The sequence below is a fragment of the Lissotriton vulgaris genome, chromosome 2_2, assembly GCF_964263255.1.
Source record: "Lissotriton vulgaris chromosome 2_2, aLisVul1.2, whole genome shotgun sequence".
Classification (NCBI taxonomy): Eukaryota; Metazoa; Chordata; class Amphibia; order Caudata; family Salamandridae; genus Lissotriton; species Lissotriton vulgaris.
In genome coordinates this window covers 1,447,574-1,466,151 of record NC_141688.1, presented here as the reverse complement: position 1 = coordinate 1,466,151, position 18,578 = coordinate 1,447,574, and the positions used below count along the sequence as shown (strand labels likewise).

At 42.2% G+C, this 18,578-nt stretch overlaps 1 protein-coding gene across 1 annotated transcript in view; it reads left to right on the top strand.

Moving 5' to 3' along the window:
* The window catches only part of LOC147728922 (sodium/nucleoside cotransporter 2-like), a 475,735-nt gene that overhangs the window by 393,198 nt on the left and 63,959 nt on the right, over positions 1 to 18,578 (top strand). The window contains exons 12-15 of the mRNA XM_086959167.1: positions 9,983 to 10,113; positions 10,591 to 10,759; positions 13,553 to 13,750; positions 14,908 to 14,989. Of these exons, the coding sequence (XP_086815293.1) occupies positions 9,983 to 10,113; positions 10,591 to 10,759; positions 13,553 to 13,750; positions 14,908 to 14,989 (580 nt within the window). The remainder of the gene's footprint in view (positions 1 to 9,982; positions 10,114 to 10,590; positions 10,760 to 13,552; positions 13,751 to 14,907; positions 14,990 to 18,578) is intronic.

The window sequence follows — 18,578 nt, the reverse complement described above, 5'->3', positions numbered from 1 at the left end:
GCTGGAAAAAGTATCTCTAGGCCCCAGAGGTGGTAATATAGCTGCCATCCTAAACCTACGAGAAAGTAAATGGATGACCTGATTGGATACCATTCAGAATGGACTGAATGCACAAGATATAAGTTATGCCCAACTAGCATGTCTTCACTGAAGTATTTTTTAAAGTTTCATGTTTTGCTAATAAAATGGGGATATTTCTTTCTTCTAACTTTGAAGGTCTCTCACAAATGGACAGACAATGACCAATTCATTAAATGTAATACATGTATGTTGTTCCGTTTTTTCTTTCTCAAATCAGCTTTATACTGTCCATCCCATTCAATAGCCTTTATCCATCCCATCCCATAGCCTATGGGATGGACAGACCACTACCTGATTGAAGCAAGGTTGGATGTAACTGAGCCATTCAGGCCTTACAGGGAGAACTTGGTCCTTAAGAGACCTTGGCATAAACTAAAACTAGAAGATTTGTATGCTTTCCTGGGGGCCTTTCCCTCAGTAGACTTGGTAAATCCTGAGGCGGCCTATTCGGCCTTTTGCGACTGGATTTTAGGGGGTCTGGATACTCTCATTCCTGAGAAATGGACAAAGGTGCGAATGGCTAATTCAAGCCCATGGTATAGCGAATCTCTGAGAGCCCTGAGGAAGGAATGTAAGAAGGCAGCACGGGTATAAAGAAGGGATTATAGTGGTGCGGATAAAAAAACTTACATGGCTAAAGTAAAGCTCTATAATAAAGCTATCTGTACTGCACGTGCTGCGTTCTACGCTGAAGAAATTAAATCTAGCTCTAACCCCACAAAATGTATTTTTAAAATTGTTAATGAACTTAAGAGCAATAGAGCTGTTGCATCTAGTATAACTTCTGCACAGCAGTGCGAGGAACTCGCAATCTTTTTTGTGGAAAAAGTGGAAAAAATCTATCAATCATTTCCAAAGCAGCCCCCTGGCTCATTCGCCCGCGTGGGGGAAAAAGCTGATGGCGCCATCTTGGGTGCTATTCCGGAGATTTCCAGCGATGAGCTTATTAGGCTATGTGGTAGAATTAAATCTGGGTCTCCCTCGGACCCTATGAGGCCATCAAAATTTATTGAGTCACTGAGGCTCTTCCAGCTGCCACTAAGACATATACTTAACCAGTCCTTTTCAATGGCCAGTGTCCCGGTGGCCTGGAAGCAGGCTTGGGTGTCCCCTATCATCAAGAAACCCACGTTAGATCCTTTAAAACCGGAGAATTTCAGACCAATCTCTCTTCTCCCGTGGGTGGCTAAGATTGCTGAGGCCCATGTTAATAACGTTCTTTCTCAATACATGAGCCTTCATAACATTCTGGATCCGTCTCAAAATGGCTTCAGGCCAGGCCACAGTACCGAGTCCGCCCTACTAGCCACGACTGAACATCTGCGGATGATACTAAAGTGAAGTGCTGATCCTGTTGGATCTCAGCGCTGCCTTTGATACGGTAGCTCATGATATTCTTTTTGATCGTCTGGAGGCCGTAGGGATCACCGGAACCGCCTTGGAATGCCTTAGATAATTTCTGAGGTATAGATCTTTTTGGGTATCGGCACCGCCGTTCCTCTCCCAACTAAGAAAAACGACACAGGGTTGTGACTCTAAACCAGTAAGGCTGAGCCAAAATTATGCAAAGAACAACACAAAATGCCAGTCATTTTATACTGACCTATATGAATTAAACATAACGGTCCATTTTTTGAATTACGTCACTAGTTTCATTTATTTATTTATAACACTAGTGGAACAAAGGGTTATTTCCATAAGTAAACACCACAATTTTTATGTGCATGTACAAATATACAATATCAAGTGTAGCAGGACTATTAATCCATAATCCTCTCACCCCGGGCACAAGTGGGCGCTGAACCTTCAGCAAACAATGTTCAAACATATATTGTAGTACATAAATTTCTGTTTAAATGATTTCAGCTTTGGTTCCAAATTTGGTTTTATTGCGCTTTTCCAAATAAATTTCTCATGTTTTTTTCACATGTTTATGTGCGAACATTTTCACCAAACTTAAAACTTTCCAATGCATGTCGGTGCCCCATGCACCTTCATCAGGGAAACCTGAAACCATACAAATAAAGCATCTTTCATACTGTTCGATTCATAATAACTGTTGCTGCATATCTAAAATGTGTGAGTTAGTATCTTACACGACATGATATGTAGCACAACCTTATCATGTGGGTTAAGTTTCACCTATTTCACACAATGTCTGCTCGTGATTTAAAATTGCTGCAATCGAACATTTAAAGGTGGTTTCAAGCGGACTATAGAATGAGGGTTGTTACGCGCTTAAAATCACAGTGCAGCTTTTCACGAGCTCTGTTTATGCTTGTAATGATGTAATTAATCAATGCCGCTGTTCGGCTTGCTACCGAGTTTCAATACATTCGGCTCCCATCGTGGTTTAAATACGGTGTTTAAATGCGGTCATAAGCGCATAAAGCTACAAGCGTTTCCTGGACCTGCCGGTCCTTACCTTCTGTTCGGATGTCTTTCGCCTACGCATTTTTCGCAGGAATTTCAGATACGGAAGCCTGAACTGGCCATGTTTTTATGTAATGCCATTATCTGCGCATGCGCGCTACCTCTCATGTCGATTGTGCATTTTTTATCGAGTGCGGTGTAACTTTATGGATACAAAACGTACACAATGTTACAAAGCAACGTATACAAAACAACACAGTGCATAATAACTCGCCAGCGTCACGGAAGGCACTATATTAGCTTCAACCTAAGTTGATACAAACACGGATTCTCATGTGAATGATCAAATACATAATTAATTCTCAAAACCAAGTTCATTAAATTCTGGATACAAAGTTCAGTCATAGACAGTTCTCAAGTTCAAAGGTAGCAAAGAAATTCAGTCCGATCATTTAACCCATGCGGTTTCAAACTGTTTAAATGGTAAATCCAATAATTCTCACGCTTGAGCAAGTTCTTTTTGTTGATGGGACCTTCTTTATGAGTCACTGTTTCAAGTATGCATGCTCGCAACTGACTTATATGATGATGCTTCTCTTTAAAGTGAGTCGCTACAGTAGATTTCACGGATTCCATCCTAATATTACTTTTATGTTCTGTTAATCGGGTTTTCAATTTTCTCTCAGTGTGGCCAACATACACTGACCCACACGGGCATTTTAACAGATATACCACGTTCATTGTATCACATGTTCCATTGACTTTTAATGGGATCGTATGACCTTTCTTAGGATGGGTTATTGAATTCCCCTTCATTATGCTATGACAACTACTGCAATTCATGCATGGAACTGTTCCTCGATATTTTATCATTGGCTTACTTTCAGTGGGGTGTGTCAGCATTTCTCCCAATTTTTTCCCTCTGGGGAAGGCGAATAACGGTTCTTGTGCGAAAATTCCTTTGAAATCCACTTCTGATTTGAGCATCTGCCAGTGTCGTCTTATTATTGCTTTAAATTGGCAACTCACATTTGAAAACTTGCTAACGCATGTAATCCTTTCAGTAGTCTTTTTGTCTTTGCTAGTCAGTAGATCTTCTCGTGCTTGATTTTGTGTTCTTTTTAATGCTGTATCAATTGTGTTTTTAGGGTATCCTCTATCACGAAACCTTTGAACCATATTCTTTAGCTGTTCTTGGCACTTTTGAGAATCAGAGACCACTCTCTTTACCCTTAAGAATTGGGTATAAGGCAGGTGTGTTTTCAATGATTGGGGGTGGTAGCTGTCATATTTCAGAAGATTGTTCCTATCCGTGGGCTTACGGTATAGGTTCGTACTGAATTGATTGTTGATTCGATTGACTTCAACGTCTAGAAATTGAATCTTGTCCATACTAATTTGCCAGGTGACGCTTATTCGTTCATTCCTTGTATTCAGTAGTTCCAACTCATTGATCAATGATTGTGTATAATTTTTCCACACTAGAAAAATGTCATCGATGAACCGTACGTACATCAAAAGTTGTGTTGCCCATTCATGTCGCTCATAGATATATTGGTGTTCAAATGATGCCATGAATAAATTTGCATACGCCGGCGCGGCGCAATTGCCCATAGACGTACCATTTTGTTGCATAAACCAGCGTTTTTCGTGTTCAAAATAGCTGTTCAATAAAGTAAATTCCATCAGCTCCATTAAGAACATTTTTAACTCTTGTTCATACGTGCTGTTTAACAAGGCCAGTTCAATGGCTTCAAGACCTTCCTTGTAGGGAATGGATGTATATAATGACTTGACGTCAACAGTAGCCATGATGATGTTTTCCTGTGTGTTCAAATCCCTCAATTTCAACAGAAAATCAGTGGTATCTCTGATATATGACTTTGATTTCAATACCAAGGGCTGTAGATACCGGTCAATGAACTTCCCCACTGGCTCGTGGAGACTGCCTTTAGTAGATACGATTGGACGACAAGGTGGTTTATGCAGGTCCTTATGAACTTTCGGTACCATATATATTGTGGGACTCTTAGGACTGTCTTGGGTCAGATATTTTCTAGTTTTTTACGTGATTATTCCTTTGTCTTCTGCCTTTTTTAGAATAATGTTTAGTATTTTGCGAATTTCTTCAGTAGGGTTCGCTTCTATTTCCATATACAATAGTTGGTCTTCTATGTGTGTCTTAATCTCAGCTTCGTAATATGACTTGTTCAAAATCACCATCGCCCCTCCTTTGTCGGCTTTCTGACACACTATTTTCTCATTCTTAGCAACCGAACCTGTTATGCCGAATCCCACTACCCACAAATATACAATATAACATTACAACTAGATCAAAAATGTACAGAGAAATTTACAGAATTTACAACACATCCACACTTTCACTCTGGCCAAAACCTTTCATCCATCAACGATCATACCACAAAGCAAAAATACTTAGGTCCTAATGTCAAAAAATATAAATTCTATATACATATATGCAATTTCACATCCTAAAAATGATAATTAATGTGATGAGTACACTTTCAGGGATATTAATCCTGTTCAATGAACACTATTTTTAGTATAATTCAAATTTGACAGAAGGACCCATAAACAGTTTCTCTCCCAACCCCATTCCATCGGTCAGGGGGTTCCTCAGGGCTCTGCATTAAGCCCGTCTCTGTTCAATCTATATGTCCAGCCACTTGTGGCTGTAGCTAAGGAGTGGGACCTAACGATGATATCATATGCCGATGATACTCAGCTTGTGATCACCTTAGCTGAAGGGCCATCTACATCGGCCACTAGGTTTAGAAACAGGATAACAGCAGTAGCCCAAGGGATGGCAGGCAACTGGCTTCAGCTTAATGTGAGCAAAACTGAGGCCCTCTTGGTGGGGAAGAACACTGCCCTTTGGAATGAGCACTGGTGGCCGGTATCTTTGGGGACCATGCCAACGCCAAAGACACTGGTCAAGAACTTAGGAGTTTGGATGGATTCCTCGCTTAGTCTTCAGATCCATTCTAAGAGAGTGGCAGCCACATGTGTGGGTTTGCTATGGGGTCTTAACCCTATCCTGAAGTTCTTTGAACCAGCAATCCGACAGCTCATTGTCCAATCCACTACACTATTGTGATTGGACTATGCAAGTGTGCTGCTCCTAGGGGCCAAAAAAGCCGAGATACAGCGACTCCAACGAGTCCAAAATTCGGCAGCTAGAATTCTGGTGGGACTTCCCCGCCGGTGCTCAGCTAGAACTACGATCAGAAGGCTGCACTGGCTTCCGATTAATGCCCAGATCCAGTTCAAAGCTCTGTGCCTGGCGTTTAAGATCTTAAAATCTGGGAGCCCGGAGCTTTTGTGCTCCCTTCTGATTCCGCATGTCCCTCAACGAAATCTACGTTCGCTGGGACAACACTTGGTGACGGTACCTCGGACTAAACTTTGCTGAATTGGTGGGTGGTCCTTTCGGTTTTTGGCAGCCAAGCTGTGGAACTCCTTACCGGGTCATATTCGCGGATTGGAGGATATGCTGGCTTTTAGGAAAGCCATTAAGACCTTCCTCTTTCCTTTGACTTAGTGACGTCGACTATGGATGGTTAGCTCTCAGTTGATCCTGTATCTTGTACATCTGGTAGCGCCGAGACACCTCTTTGCTGGGGCAGCTGTGCGCTTTAGAAATTTGTTAACATAACATAACATACTGACAAAAGATGCCATCTCCTAAGAACTTGTACTCATTTGTTGCCAACTATGAATTGCAAACTACGACTATGTCCCCTTCTGCTTTTCTGAATCAATGATGCGTATTATGATGCTGTACATCTTTTTTGCAATTGTTGGGATATGTCCTGCAAATACTGTAATTCAATGTAAGCCACGAATGTAAGAAATCCCCCCCAAGCCCCCCTTTATTTTTACTAATGTCCCCACTGCACAGTTACTCTGCCATTCTTTAACATAACCCTAATGTCCATGATTCGAGCTCCCGAAAAAAATCCTCCCTAATTTTTATTTCGGTAACAGTTTGGTTATTTAGTTAAATTGGGCCAAATACTTTAGTCTTTTTTCTATGGTGGTTGACGTCCCTAAGCCGGTACCGGGACGTCACCGGTTCGCATGTAGCTGCTGCGCGAACGCTTGGCTGACGAGTGTTGCCCCTATTTAAAGGTCTCGGAATGCACCGCTCATTACCTACATGATTCATTTCTGTTTGACACGGCCGGCCGCCAGGCTGACGGTGAGTTTTCCGTTTCGGTGACAGATTCAAATACGACTTAGTTGATAATTGGGATAACATTACAATACTCAAGGCCCCTTTTGTTTATTTAGATGTAAGCTTGGAGCCGTCCAGGATCTTAATTGAAAGTGCAATTCACTCTGGCGCTACATTCGCAGTGATTGCATCATTGTATAGGTGTTTCCATGGTCAAGTTTGTCCCAGTACTGTATATATTGACCACCTCCCCCCTCCCTCTCCCTGATTTATATTGAGAACGAAGTCGGGCATTTTAGGTATTCTTCAATGATCTGAGGCACAACGAGTACAGTGCTTACGTTTTATCATCTGGTAAATATTCCCTTTCAAATCGGTAGGGAGTTTCGCTTTGTAAAGATTGTTAATCCTGCCGTTTTGCTTTAGTCTAATGTGTCATTTCATATCGGGAGGCAGTATTCCTTTTGACAAGATTGTGAATCCTGCCTGTTTGCCTTGGTGCAATGTGTCATTCTCTAAGCGTGCATTTTGCCACTCCCGTTTTAAAGGCTTCATTATGATTTGGTGCATTCATGCTTATTTTCATGTTTGTGTTTGGGGCTAATTACATTTATCAATTAACCTTTGGGTCATAGCAGTCATGCCCTTCATTCTGGCGCATTGATGCTAAGTCTGTTTTTTGGCTGATTACAGTATGTACAACTTTTGGGCCTTATCTGCTCATGCCCTATGACCTTTTGCAATAACCATGAGCATGAATTTATATATGATGTGAGTGTTGTGATATCCTCTGCTATATGTGTTTTTTAACTCAATTTTTGAACCCAGCTGGGTATTTTTGATGCCTTTTGAACAAGCACAGTATATTGTATTAATACAGTGACGTAGGTGGGACTAATGATGCAAGCCCATTTCTCTAAATTTACCCTATTCCTTTTTAGGGGATAGTTCTCTTGATGTTCGGAGCCCCAGGGCCATCCTTCCCCCATTTCTAGTACCTTGCCACGCAACTCATAGTGGCCACCCTGGTAATTATTTGACTATTTGTTGTCTCCTATGAATCAAAATAGGCGCAAATCTTTCACTTACTCCATTGTTTTTAATTATAGATGCCCTTCCACACCCCCACCCATCCTCCTCCCACCAGTCCTGATGAAGACCCCGCAGTAAGGTGCAAGAGATCCTACACCAACGGGGGTCGAAACGTCGACTTCTCTTTTTGTTGTGTCCTACCATTTTGCAACAGAACATTTTTGTCTGTGTTAAAAATCTGGGATAGGAATATGTAACATGTTTTGAAGTAATTGATGGTAATAATAATATGCCCATGTGTTGCCATCTTATAAATGTGCTTATGTGACCACATGTGACTACTGAAAACTTTCCCCAGATCACCCTAATCCTCACAATCACTTCATACCCTATCTCTGTCCCCCCCCTTTTCCTGTTCACTCACGCCTGCCTAATGGGCAACTACATATTCTTAAAGAGTATGCATAATACGTTTATGACTGAGGATGTGAATAAATAACATCACTAATTGAATAGAGCTTTATGTGTATGACTGTTTTGTGTGCCAAACTACCCCGGGTTAAGCACTGGTTAATTTGGGGACTTTTGTGGTTCACCTGACAAGTATTGTGGCTGTTATCTGACAAGGGCTAATACCCCAGTGAACCAGCAACCCAGTTTCCCACAGAAACATAGTGATTTCGTTGGAACTTGGGTTGGTTGTACTGTTAATCTTACACTTAGAAGCATAACACAGGCCCATGCGGCGCAGGCGGGGCACGACCCTCCAGTTGTCCCCAACCCTTCAAGGTGGCCACATTCAACAACAAAAATGAGGAATATCTGTAAACTAGGGGCTAATTGGGCCCACTTGTCACATTCTGCAAGGGGGCCCAATCATTTTGTCTCATGCCAGCATCAAGCACTGACACAATTTGGATTGCATGGAAAGTAACTTTTTAAAGAATTTATGGGCAGTGGACCAAGTGGTGAGAATTGGGAATGTAACACTTCTGTTCTGTTAGCCCTGAACGTGATAATGGAATTATCAATTAAAGGGTCAGCTTATTTGGTTCTTTGAATATAAGTAAAGTTTTTTTTAGTTTTACAACCAGCAATAATCTGCAATGCCTGGAATTAAAATAGGCAATTACATTTCAATCTTCCAAATTGTTATAATGTCAAATGGCAGACAAGGAGCATATACTCCGTTGGCTATGAACTGATAAAATTGTTAAGCGCTTGATATTGCACCACAACAAGGGATTTAGATGCTGAAATATGAGATGCCTACTTCCAAGTTTCAGAAGATTACTACATGGAGTATTAGTAAGGCAGAAGCAAAGTGCCAGGTGATGGATATGCTTTGCAGATGCTGATGTTGCAGCATGAACTAAAAGCGAAAGGTAGCGGAAGAACCTTATATACTCCAAGGCATTTGAACCGTTTCTCTACATTGAATGGCTCTTGAGTTATTATTGGTTAATGATTTGGTGTCACTCTAAGTCCAGAGTAGGGTCCACGACATTCCCATGAGGCGAACTATTTGCCAGCCTGTGCTCCTGTATTTGTGGGTGCCTCCCAGCACTCAAAACAAATTGAATACTAGAATACACCGAGATTCTGACCTCTGATAGACTTAGGTGTCAGTCCCAAGGTACTATGCCATGTCATGCACCCTATGGCATAATAATGTGGTTACCCACTGGTTAAACAAACCATGTCTGATATGGATTATCCACTGTAACGTCTCCCATATGCACCAGCGCTCTTTAAAGACCCCCAAACAAATCTTCACTGGATACCCAGACCAATAAGACAGCAGCCACTGTTCTACCATTGTCATTAGTGCAATTTCATGTACCTATCGGGTGATTTTCAGTTGTACCACTCATTGTCTCGAGCGTGGGACCCAAAAGCAAAACAAACCTATAAAAAATAGCTTATCTTTCAGATCACACAGTTGAGTCAAAAAGCTTCAACTGACTGATATGGAGTTTATTTTTAGCCCAAAAAACATACAACTTAACAGTTATTCTTTTAGGGGCTACTGTATTTTTGGACTCATAAGTCAGCATCTGAAGGTGCTAAAAGGGCTCAGGTTTATGATTTTGTTAAAGGTCATAGTCCTTTATGTTAAAAGTCCCAGGAAAATGCATTGACAAATAAGGCAATATAGGCCTTAAGATAGCTAGATGGCATTCCAAATAACCATACAAGAGGACTCCAGATTGCGGAGCATTGGGAACGGTATGTGCAGGCAAACACGGTACATACCATGTCATACTAATTCCAGTTCGCTGTATTTTACTATTTCAGATTGACGCCTCCTCATTGATCGCAGCCTCGGTCATGGCGGCTCCATGTGCTCTCGCTCTGTCCAAGTTGGTCTACCCTGAAGTCGAAGAATCTAAATTCAAGGATGAAGAAGGGGTTAAGATAGAAAAAGGGTATGTTCAACAGATCAAGGGATGTCATACTTTCATCTTTACAGATGATCTCTTTGATGCAACACAAGGGCTTGCTTTGTTTTGGTGGTTGTTTTTTCTATCCTTTTTTATGCCACCACTTTCTGCATTGTCCCACTCAATGAAGAACACAAGAGAAGAAAGAAATACACCAGGCACACTTTCAGGCACACATGCTTATGCTCTGACTCACTGATCATACATTGCATTTCCCTATCCCTAGCATCACCCTTCAATGTTTTAACAAGAAATGGAATTGTCTGTCAATGAACCTTATGCCAAAATCATCCACCAGACTTTGGAGCCATTTGGTGGTACACTAAAGTATACTTTTATAAACCCTACCTACCATCTGTAAGCGAAAATACACTATTGCTCCCTTTCACATTAGTCTAATGAGTCGCGATAGCACTGCCTCCCATGTTTAGCTTGTCATATGTTGGCTCCTTTATTTTACAGAGAGGAGAGAAATTTACTGGAAGCTGCGAGCAACGGCGCGTCTGCCTCTGTGGGACTCGTGGCCAACATTGCTGCTAACCTGATTGCTTTCATGGCCCTGCTGCAGTTTGTGAACTCTGCTTTCTCCTGGTTAGGGGGGATGGTGAATTATCCGGAACTCACACTACAGGTAAGACAAACTAAGCAAAACAATGCATGCACAACTGGCGGGGACCCCTCATATCTATGACTGAGATGAATATTCCTCATAACAAATGTTCTCCTATGTATTCCCTCTGCTGTCCTATGAAAGATGAATGTCATAACAAAATATATTAATAAGAGAGAATCTTGTCTAGTTACCTAGAACCTTCTTCCTGGAAATATACATGAGTTGTTCTTATATAAATATAGCCATTAGGCCATTTACTGTACATGGTATTTTTAGCACAGAAAACAGCACAAGTGTCTTACGAAGCACTATTACAAAAACAAATATTATTTTATGCAGCAGTCATTTATAAATCAGTCTTAGCCGTCCCTCGGAAAGATCAGTCTGGCCAAAACTACTATGCCACGTCCATATTAATGGCAACTCAAGCAGCACCAAATATCTATCGGAGTCGGCCGGCCTGTTCAGCGATATGCATCTACAGTCTGGGCTCCAATGAGCCAGGAACCACCTCTGGACAGAAGAAGATGAAAAAATGTGAGGCATGTATATTATTAAATTAGTCTGAGCACCTGCTAATTCCTGTGGGTACATACCAATGGTTTTAATCTGCTCTGGCCCCACTAACTCCATCATTTGTATTTTACCTCTGTTTTTCCAGAATGGATAAACCATATGAATAACAAATGTGATCCTGCCCTGTTCTAGCCAGACTGGCCAAGCTATGTGCATGTTGTACCCATAACTTCTCCCACAGGTCCCTTTAGTTATCTGGGCTCTGTAGTTCACTGGCAGATGAGCAATTTTCATGAAAGATACAGTCCGGCCTCTTCTCCTCAGGCACGCAGGTCTCCTTCCTCACAGGCCAATCATAGCATAAATTCTTTCAGAGTTTGGACCAAAACTAATTTCAAATCTTGAATCAGTTCTGTCCCTTGATCACTTTGCTTCTCGTAAGCTCCCCTTGTGAGGGTTGAAAGATCATGGATCATTCTTACGGCCAGGGAAGCCAGTACTTATGATCAGTTCTCACCAATGAAATGAAATGAAAAAAAGGAATTTGTTGAGCGCACGTTCACCAACGGCTTCTTGGCGCTTTGTACAACGGAAGGGGAACTGCTAGTTGACAACCTGAACAGGAAGATGACTAATCAAAGGCTTGAGAAAATAGCCAGGTTTTCAACGCCTTTCCAAAGCTGAAGTAGGAAGGGATAAGACGGAGACCTGGGGGCAGAGAGTTCCAATAGAGGGGAGCTTGGGAGGCAAATCTCAATCCGCCCAATTTTTTCCGATCATGTCCCCTGCAATCTTTGAAGGGGACCTCAATTTTGGGGGAGTTCCACCAATCCCCAAAAAGCATAGCCACTGCATGATTAATGCATGCAGGGGTTACAATCTACTCTAGCTTCTTCTGGGCTTGTTTGAGCTGGTACAAGGAAAACATTGTCACTCTTCAAAAGAGAAGTTTACTCTATAAGATACCTTATGACCTCATAACAAAGCTTCAATCTTTGCTCTCAGGAAGAACACAAAGAATAAGACTCCCGCCCTTCCTCTCCGAACCAACAGAGATCAGATGCAGAGTACCCCAAGGATTTTCCCTCAGCCCCACACTCGTTAACGTCTATATGGCACCCCTCGCAACCGTTGTCAAAATCCACAGACTCAACATAGTCTCATATGCCAATGACACCCAGCTCATCCTCTCCCTCACCAGGGAACCCGACATCACCAGGCTCAATTTCCAAGAAGGGATGAAAGAGGTCGCAACCTGGATAAGCAACAGCTGCCTGAAGCTCCAACAGAACACGCACGCAAACCCAGCATCATATTCAACTCCTCACTCCCCATGAACCGCCAGATCAACGCCGTGTCCTCCACATGCTTGAACACCCTACGGATACTGCGCAAGCCCTTCAAATGGATTCCCCCCAACTCCAGGAAGACCGTTACTCACAAACTCATCACCAGCCGACTACGGAAATGCCAGAATCAACAAAAAACTCCTCCTTAACCAAACCATCCAAAACATCCCACGACATGACCACATCACCCAACACCCAACACCTTTGCGACCTCCAATGGCTCCCTGTATAAAAAATAACCTTCAAACTGCTCACACATGCCTACAAAACCCTCCATAACACTGGACCCCAGTACCTCAACAAACGAATCTCCTTCAACACCCCCAAGAGAAACCTCCACTATGCAGACCTCGCCCTAGCCACGGCCCCTAGCATCCACGAAGCCAGAGCAGGCAGAAGATCCTTCTCCTACCTCGCAGCCAAGACATGGAACAAACTCCCCCTTTGCATCCGACGGAGCCCGACACTGTACCAGTTCAGTAGGACCTCAAGACCTGGCTCTTTGAATGACCAACGGGGGCCGGTAGGGTCTCAAGGCCCCCAGCGCCTTGAGACCCTACCGGGTGAGTAGGGTGCTCTAAAACCCCTGACTGAATGACAAGCACAGCACTTTAGCACTACACAGCAGTGTCAAATGCACTCAAAGTACTATGGATAGCATCCAGAGCAGCGGAAAACTGGGAAGAAGAAAAGCAAAAAGTCGAGGGAAAGCACCCTAGAAAGTCCATTTCCACCACATCTAAAATAATTATAGAGAATTAGCAAGTTCTTGCTTGAGGGATCATATTTTCATATTGTGGTAGAAAATATTTCTTTAATTTTTATGATGAAAATAGATGTTTCAAAAGTATGGAAAGAGAAGATGAATTTAGGTTTTTAGAAAAGGATGCATGTTTCACCTTTGATATATGTGAGTTAACTGACATTTTGTTTGTATTGTTTCCAGCTCATCCTGTCCTATATTTTCATGCCAGTAGCCTTTATGATGGGGGTGCAGTGGGATGAGGCCATGATGGTTGGCGAAATGCTGGGGACCAAAATCATCCTCAATGAGTTTGTTGCCTACCAGATGCTGTCTGAATACAAGAACAACAGACTCTCCGGAATGGAAGAATGGATAGATGGCAACAAACAGTGGATTTCTGTGAGTACCCCAAGGGTTCAACAAGAGAGGAAACTAACCTTATAGGATCTTCAGCAGATTGAGCTTGATTTATGTGCAAATCAGCCGATTTCCTGCCTGGCCAACGATGTCAGACAGGTCAACATGGCTGTGGCATATGTCAAGTTGAGTTGTAAAAGGGCTCTGGAGACTTTGAAGACCGGTCACATAGAGTTTAAATATCAAACATGTCAGCAATCCTAAGTGAGCTGCATTTAATTCTCACGATTAGGGCGTCATTGAGAGAAGGATGATAATAGGACCCCTGCCGTAAAATTGCATCCCATTCTGTTTATTCTCCTCATCCTGTTAAGCTGGTGAGAGATGGCTAATCAACTCAATGAAGGAGGGTAGAGCCACGGTAGCACTATCCAAATTGTATCTCAGCTGCCTGCCTGACTGGTCTGTCAGCATATTCCTCTCTTCTCTCCTTTGTTTCAGACCATGTGAAGCACATCAGGGAGTCTTAACTTAGGTACTGGGAATGTATCTTCTTTGGAGTTACTACACCAGTGTTGACACAACTGCTCCAGGTCGAAGTATGAAGTAGGGGGACTGCAGCATATTCAAGGGCAGCATAGTCAGTTCCAGTGGGGTGTGCACATGTGTGTGTGTGTGCATATGTATGCCTGTGTGTGCACCTATACAGCTTGTTTTGGCCTGTGTTGGAAGCTATGCTTTTTTATGAGGGAAAGTTTCCTCCCAGTCTCCATTCTGTCGCTGTTCTGTGTGGTTGAAGAAAGCTTGCACTGCTGGTGTCCATGATGCAACTTTGAGTGTCTAGAGGTCAAGTTTGAGAAGATGTGTGGCAGTACAAAAGCAACTACTTACCTATTCACCTCAAGTTGGAAAAATATCACTTCAAATTCAGGAAATCCTCTTCTTCTCCATGCATTTGGATAATGCCATCATCCAGAGGCCATATGCATGAACATCTTTAGATTCCAATAGTCAGATGCCAAAGACCACCTCCCCTCCCCCACTCCTAAGTTACTAAAGGCTTATTCAAGGCTTTACCACCTTTTCGTGATATGAGCTCTAGGCTTTCAATAGGTGGCAAACAGCTAGCTATAAAAAAAAAACAAAATAAATACAGAATGAAAAAACATTGACTATGCCCATGCTTGTTTTTATTCCAGATCAGAGCAGAAACCATCACCACGTTTGCTCTCTGTGGCTTTGCTAATGTCAGCTCGATAGGGATCATGCTTGGAGGCTTATGTAAGTATCACTATGAGAAAAAGCACAGAAAAATGTGAGGTTTCTCGTAAAGAGTCATGATTATTACCTAAATTGGCAGTGTTAATGTCCAGGCCAATACCTGTTCTTTTTCCAGACTCCCAAGCTCCAGAAACTCCCAGAGCTAAGTAGAGATCATCGTTCCTAAGTAGATGAAGTGGACATCTGTAATCAGTGAGACAGTGACATGACCTAGACTCCAATGGGTATGCATGTGTATAGGTAGAATATGCAACTCTTTAATCTCTATCTTGTACTATCAGTAAATCATGAGTTATGGTACACTTATATGTGTAGTGACCATTAAAGATCATCTAGGCCTCTATACTGTTATTGTAATTTGTGGTCAATGCTGCCATCTACCTCTAGACTGCTCTCAGGGCTGAATAGTCACAGCTGGCGGCATTCCTACCATGAAGCTGAGATACTAACATTAGACACACACATGTCTACATTCTTTGTCAAAGACCTAACTCAGAGTGCAAAAAAGCGCCTTAAAGAGAATATTTGTATTGTACCATGAACTTCTCAATCAAGAGGTCCTGTCTAGAGAATTGTATTCTATGACAGGTCTGTTTAGGGTCATATAGCAAACATCGGATCATTCACAGAGATGTGCAGTAAAAGTATGTCATTTGGACAGCGCTACATGGCAAGCTTGTTCCAGATTACATAGCCTTTTTGTGATTGCAAAAGGTCTGATTCACAGAAACACGCCATTTTCAACCACAAAAAGGCCTTTTGGTATGTAAGAAACCCAAATTACGTTAGCGAGTTACAACTTGGATTTGTTACTACATACCAAATCGGTATTTGGAAGGGGTGCGTTACGAGCGTCTCTTCCAAATACTGATTTGCAGCGGGATGTATTCATGTATTGGAACAGAAATCTGGTTTGAAAAAATTTATGTTAAACTGACTACTGAAAATTAGTGGTAAGGCATTTGCAAATGGAAAGTGGTCCAATGGACCACTGCCTAGTCTTAAAAAACATTTTTTAAACTTCTCATTATTTTTTTAATTCAAAATTTTTTTCTTTAAGGAAAATGAGCTGTGCTAAAAAATGGTTTGCTTTATTAAAAAGCAATCACAGACATGGTGGTCTGCTGATCGCAGTGGATCACAATCCCTGTGCTAACAGCAAATCGAAGTGGGTTGCAATTTGCAACCTACCTAGTTAACATTCAGGAGTTAGGTCGAATTGCGTGCAAGTCGCTATCATTTTGTTTTGTTTAACCTGACCTATTAGTACATAGGTCAGTCTGAAAAATCAGAATGTAGTCAGAAATTGTTGGTGCACAATTTGTAACTACTTTTTCCGAATCTCTTCTTAATACTTTTGGTCCTTGTTTTGACATTACAATTAGTTGCAATTTGAGATTGTCCAGATTGACTCTATAGCAAGTATTATAACACAGCTCTCGTAGGAACACAGGTCTGAAGCCTCAATCCTTCAAGACACACCTTACATCATTCTGAGTGGCTTAGCGTTTAATACCACATTTAACGCAACTCACAAATAACAATGAAGTTGGGTTTATTGTTTATTCGATGTGGATAACCAGCACTTATTAGTTTCCTTCCTAAAATGAGGAATAACCTTCAGATTTTGCCGCTTGCAGCACGAAAAAGACATGTGCCAGTATTTTTTCCCCCAATAGATTTCAGCAATTCTGGCTGATGAAGGGTATCTCGAAGAGTTGACATTTATCTAGGAGATTTGACTTTTATCACATCTTATATTCGTGTAGTTACATAGTGTGAAAAACATTTAATGAGGGCCTTAGTCGCTAGACAATGTAGTCTACATTGTGCAACTCAACTTTTAAAAACTGTGTGGATGGAGCATTTTTTGGCAGTTTTTTTTAAACAGTGCAAACTTGGCCTAAGAGCATTTTACATGAGCACCAGAATTACATAACACAAAGCTATATATATATATATATATATATATATATACACATATTACCTACTGGCAGTCGCCAGTGGGTAGTTATAGTTAGGATTTTTTTCAATATTAAATCTCAAAATTCTATTTGGAATAACTTTTGCACCTGTTGAGGAATCTGCCTGAAAATTTCTTCAAAATGGCCTCGTCGAGCTCCGGTCCTTCCCTTAAAGTTTGGGGGGGATGCGTCAAGCGGGGGCCGAGATAAAAGGGGGGTCCTAAAACGCGTTTTCCCCATGTTAATTTCCATAGGGCTGTCGACCTCACTTTTAGCCCGAATGGCTGAATGGACTTACACCAAACTTGGCAAAATTGTAGGGACTGGTAGCCCGATGTGCCTTTGCTATGTCTCAAGATATGTGCTCCAGTGGATTTTGAGTAATTTATGTTCAAAAAAATATATATATCTATAGGAGCGCACCGGGCGTGCTACGCGACTTGCGCACGGAGAGCTGATTGGCTCACGGGTGTCTGTAAACATTCGAAACAGTCCGGAACGGCCGCCATCTTGTGTCTCAGTAGGATCGAGACACAAGAGGTGACATAAAAATAAGGGAGGAATGACTATAAGGGGGCAGGGCAGACCCCCCCTGACCCCCTAGGTTTGATGTGGGGGCTAAAATAGGGTCCCGCGGGGCATTTAAAAAAAAGAAATCGATTTGCGCGGGGGAAGCGCCCGGTACGAGCACCGGGGAGCGAAGCGTGGGGAAAATCCAGGGTCTTCTTTATGAAGGCCTTCCGATAGTTTTGCGCCGCCTCTGCGTCACTTTTTGTGACACACCAGCGGTGTAAAAAATGCGCCTCGTTGCACTATATTTAAAAAGTGACGCATCTAGGTAGATGGGTCACTTTTTAAAGCCCTGCGCCACATTATACCTGCGTCAGGTATAATGTATGCAGAGGGGGCGTTCCCCCGCAATAAGCCCCGTAATAGTGACGCAGTGAAATCTATGAGATTTCACTGCGTCACTTTTAGGACGCTGTTGCGTCAAAATCTTTCGCCTGCCTCACAGCAGGCGTAAGACTGATGCAAGACCTTTCACATGGGGCTTTCCCCATGTGAAAGGACGCATTACTGGAGTTGCGTCACTTTTGTGACACACTCCAGCAATGCATCACTTTTGCGCTTACAGTTAGGTCAGAAATACTGACGTATCTGTAACTCCTTGCGACATGATTCGTCATACATTAAATATGACACATCAGGAATGTCGTAAGGAGTGCGCACAGAAAAGTGACGCATCGCTGTTTTCACGCAGCGATGCGTCACTTTTCAGAAATGAGGCCCCCAGTTTATTCACTGTGTCACCTCTACGACCCTTTCTTGCGTCAATACGTCCCTTTTGTATACATTACACCTGACGTAGGAATAATGTGGCGCAGGGGCTTACAAAGTGACGTAACTACCTAGATGCGTCACTTTGTAAATATGACTGAATAAGGTGCATTTTTTACAGCACTGCTGCGTCACAAAAAGAGACGCTCCGGTGGTGTTAAAGTGACGCATGGCCTCATAAATGAGTTCTTCAGTCTTCTACTCATGCGTCATATTAAATTTATGACGTATTATGTTGGAAGTTCTTTTAGATACGTTAGTATTTCAGACGTATCTGTAAGCGCAAA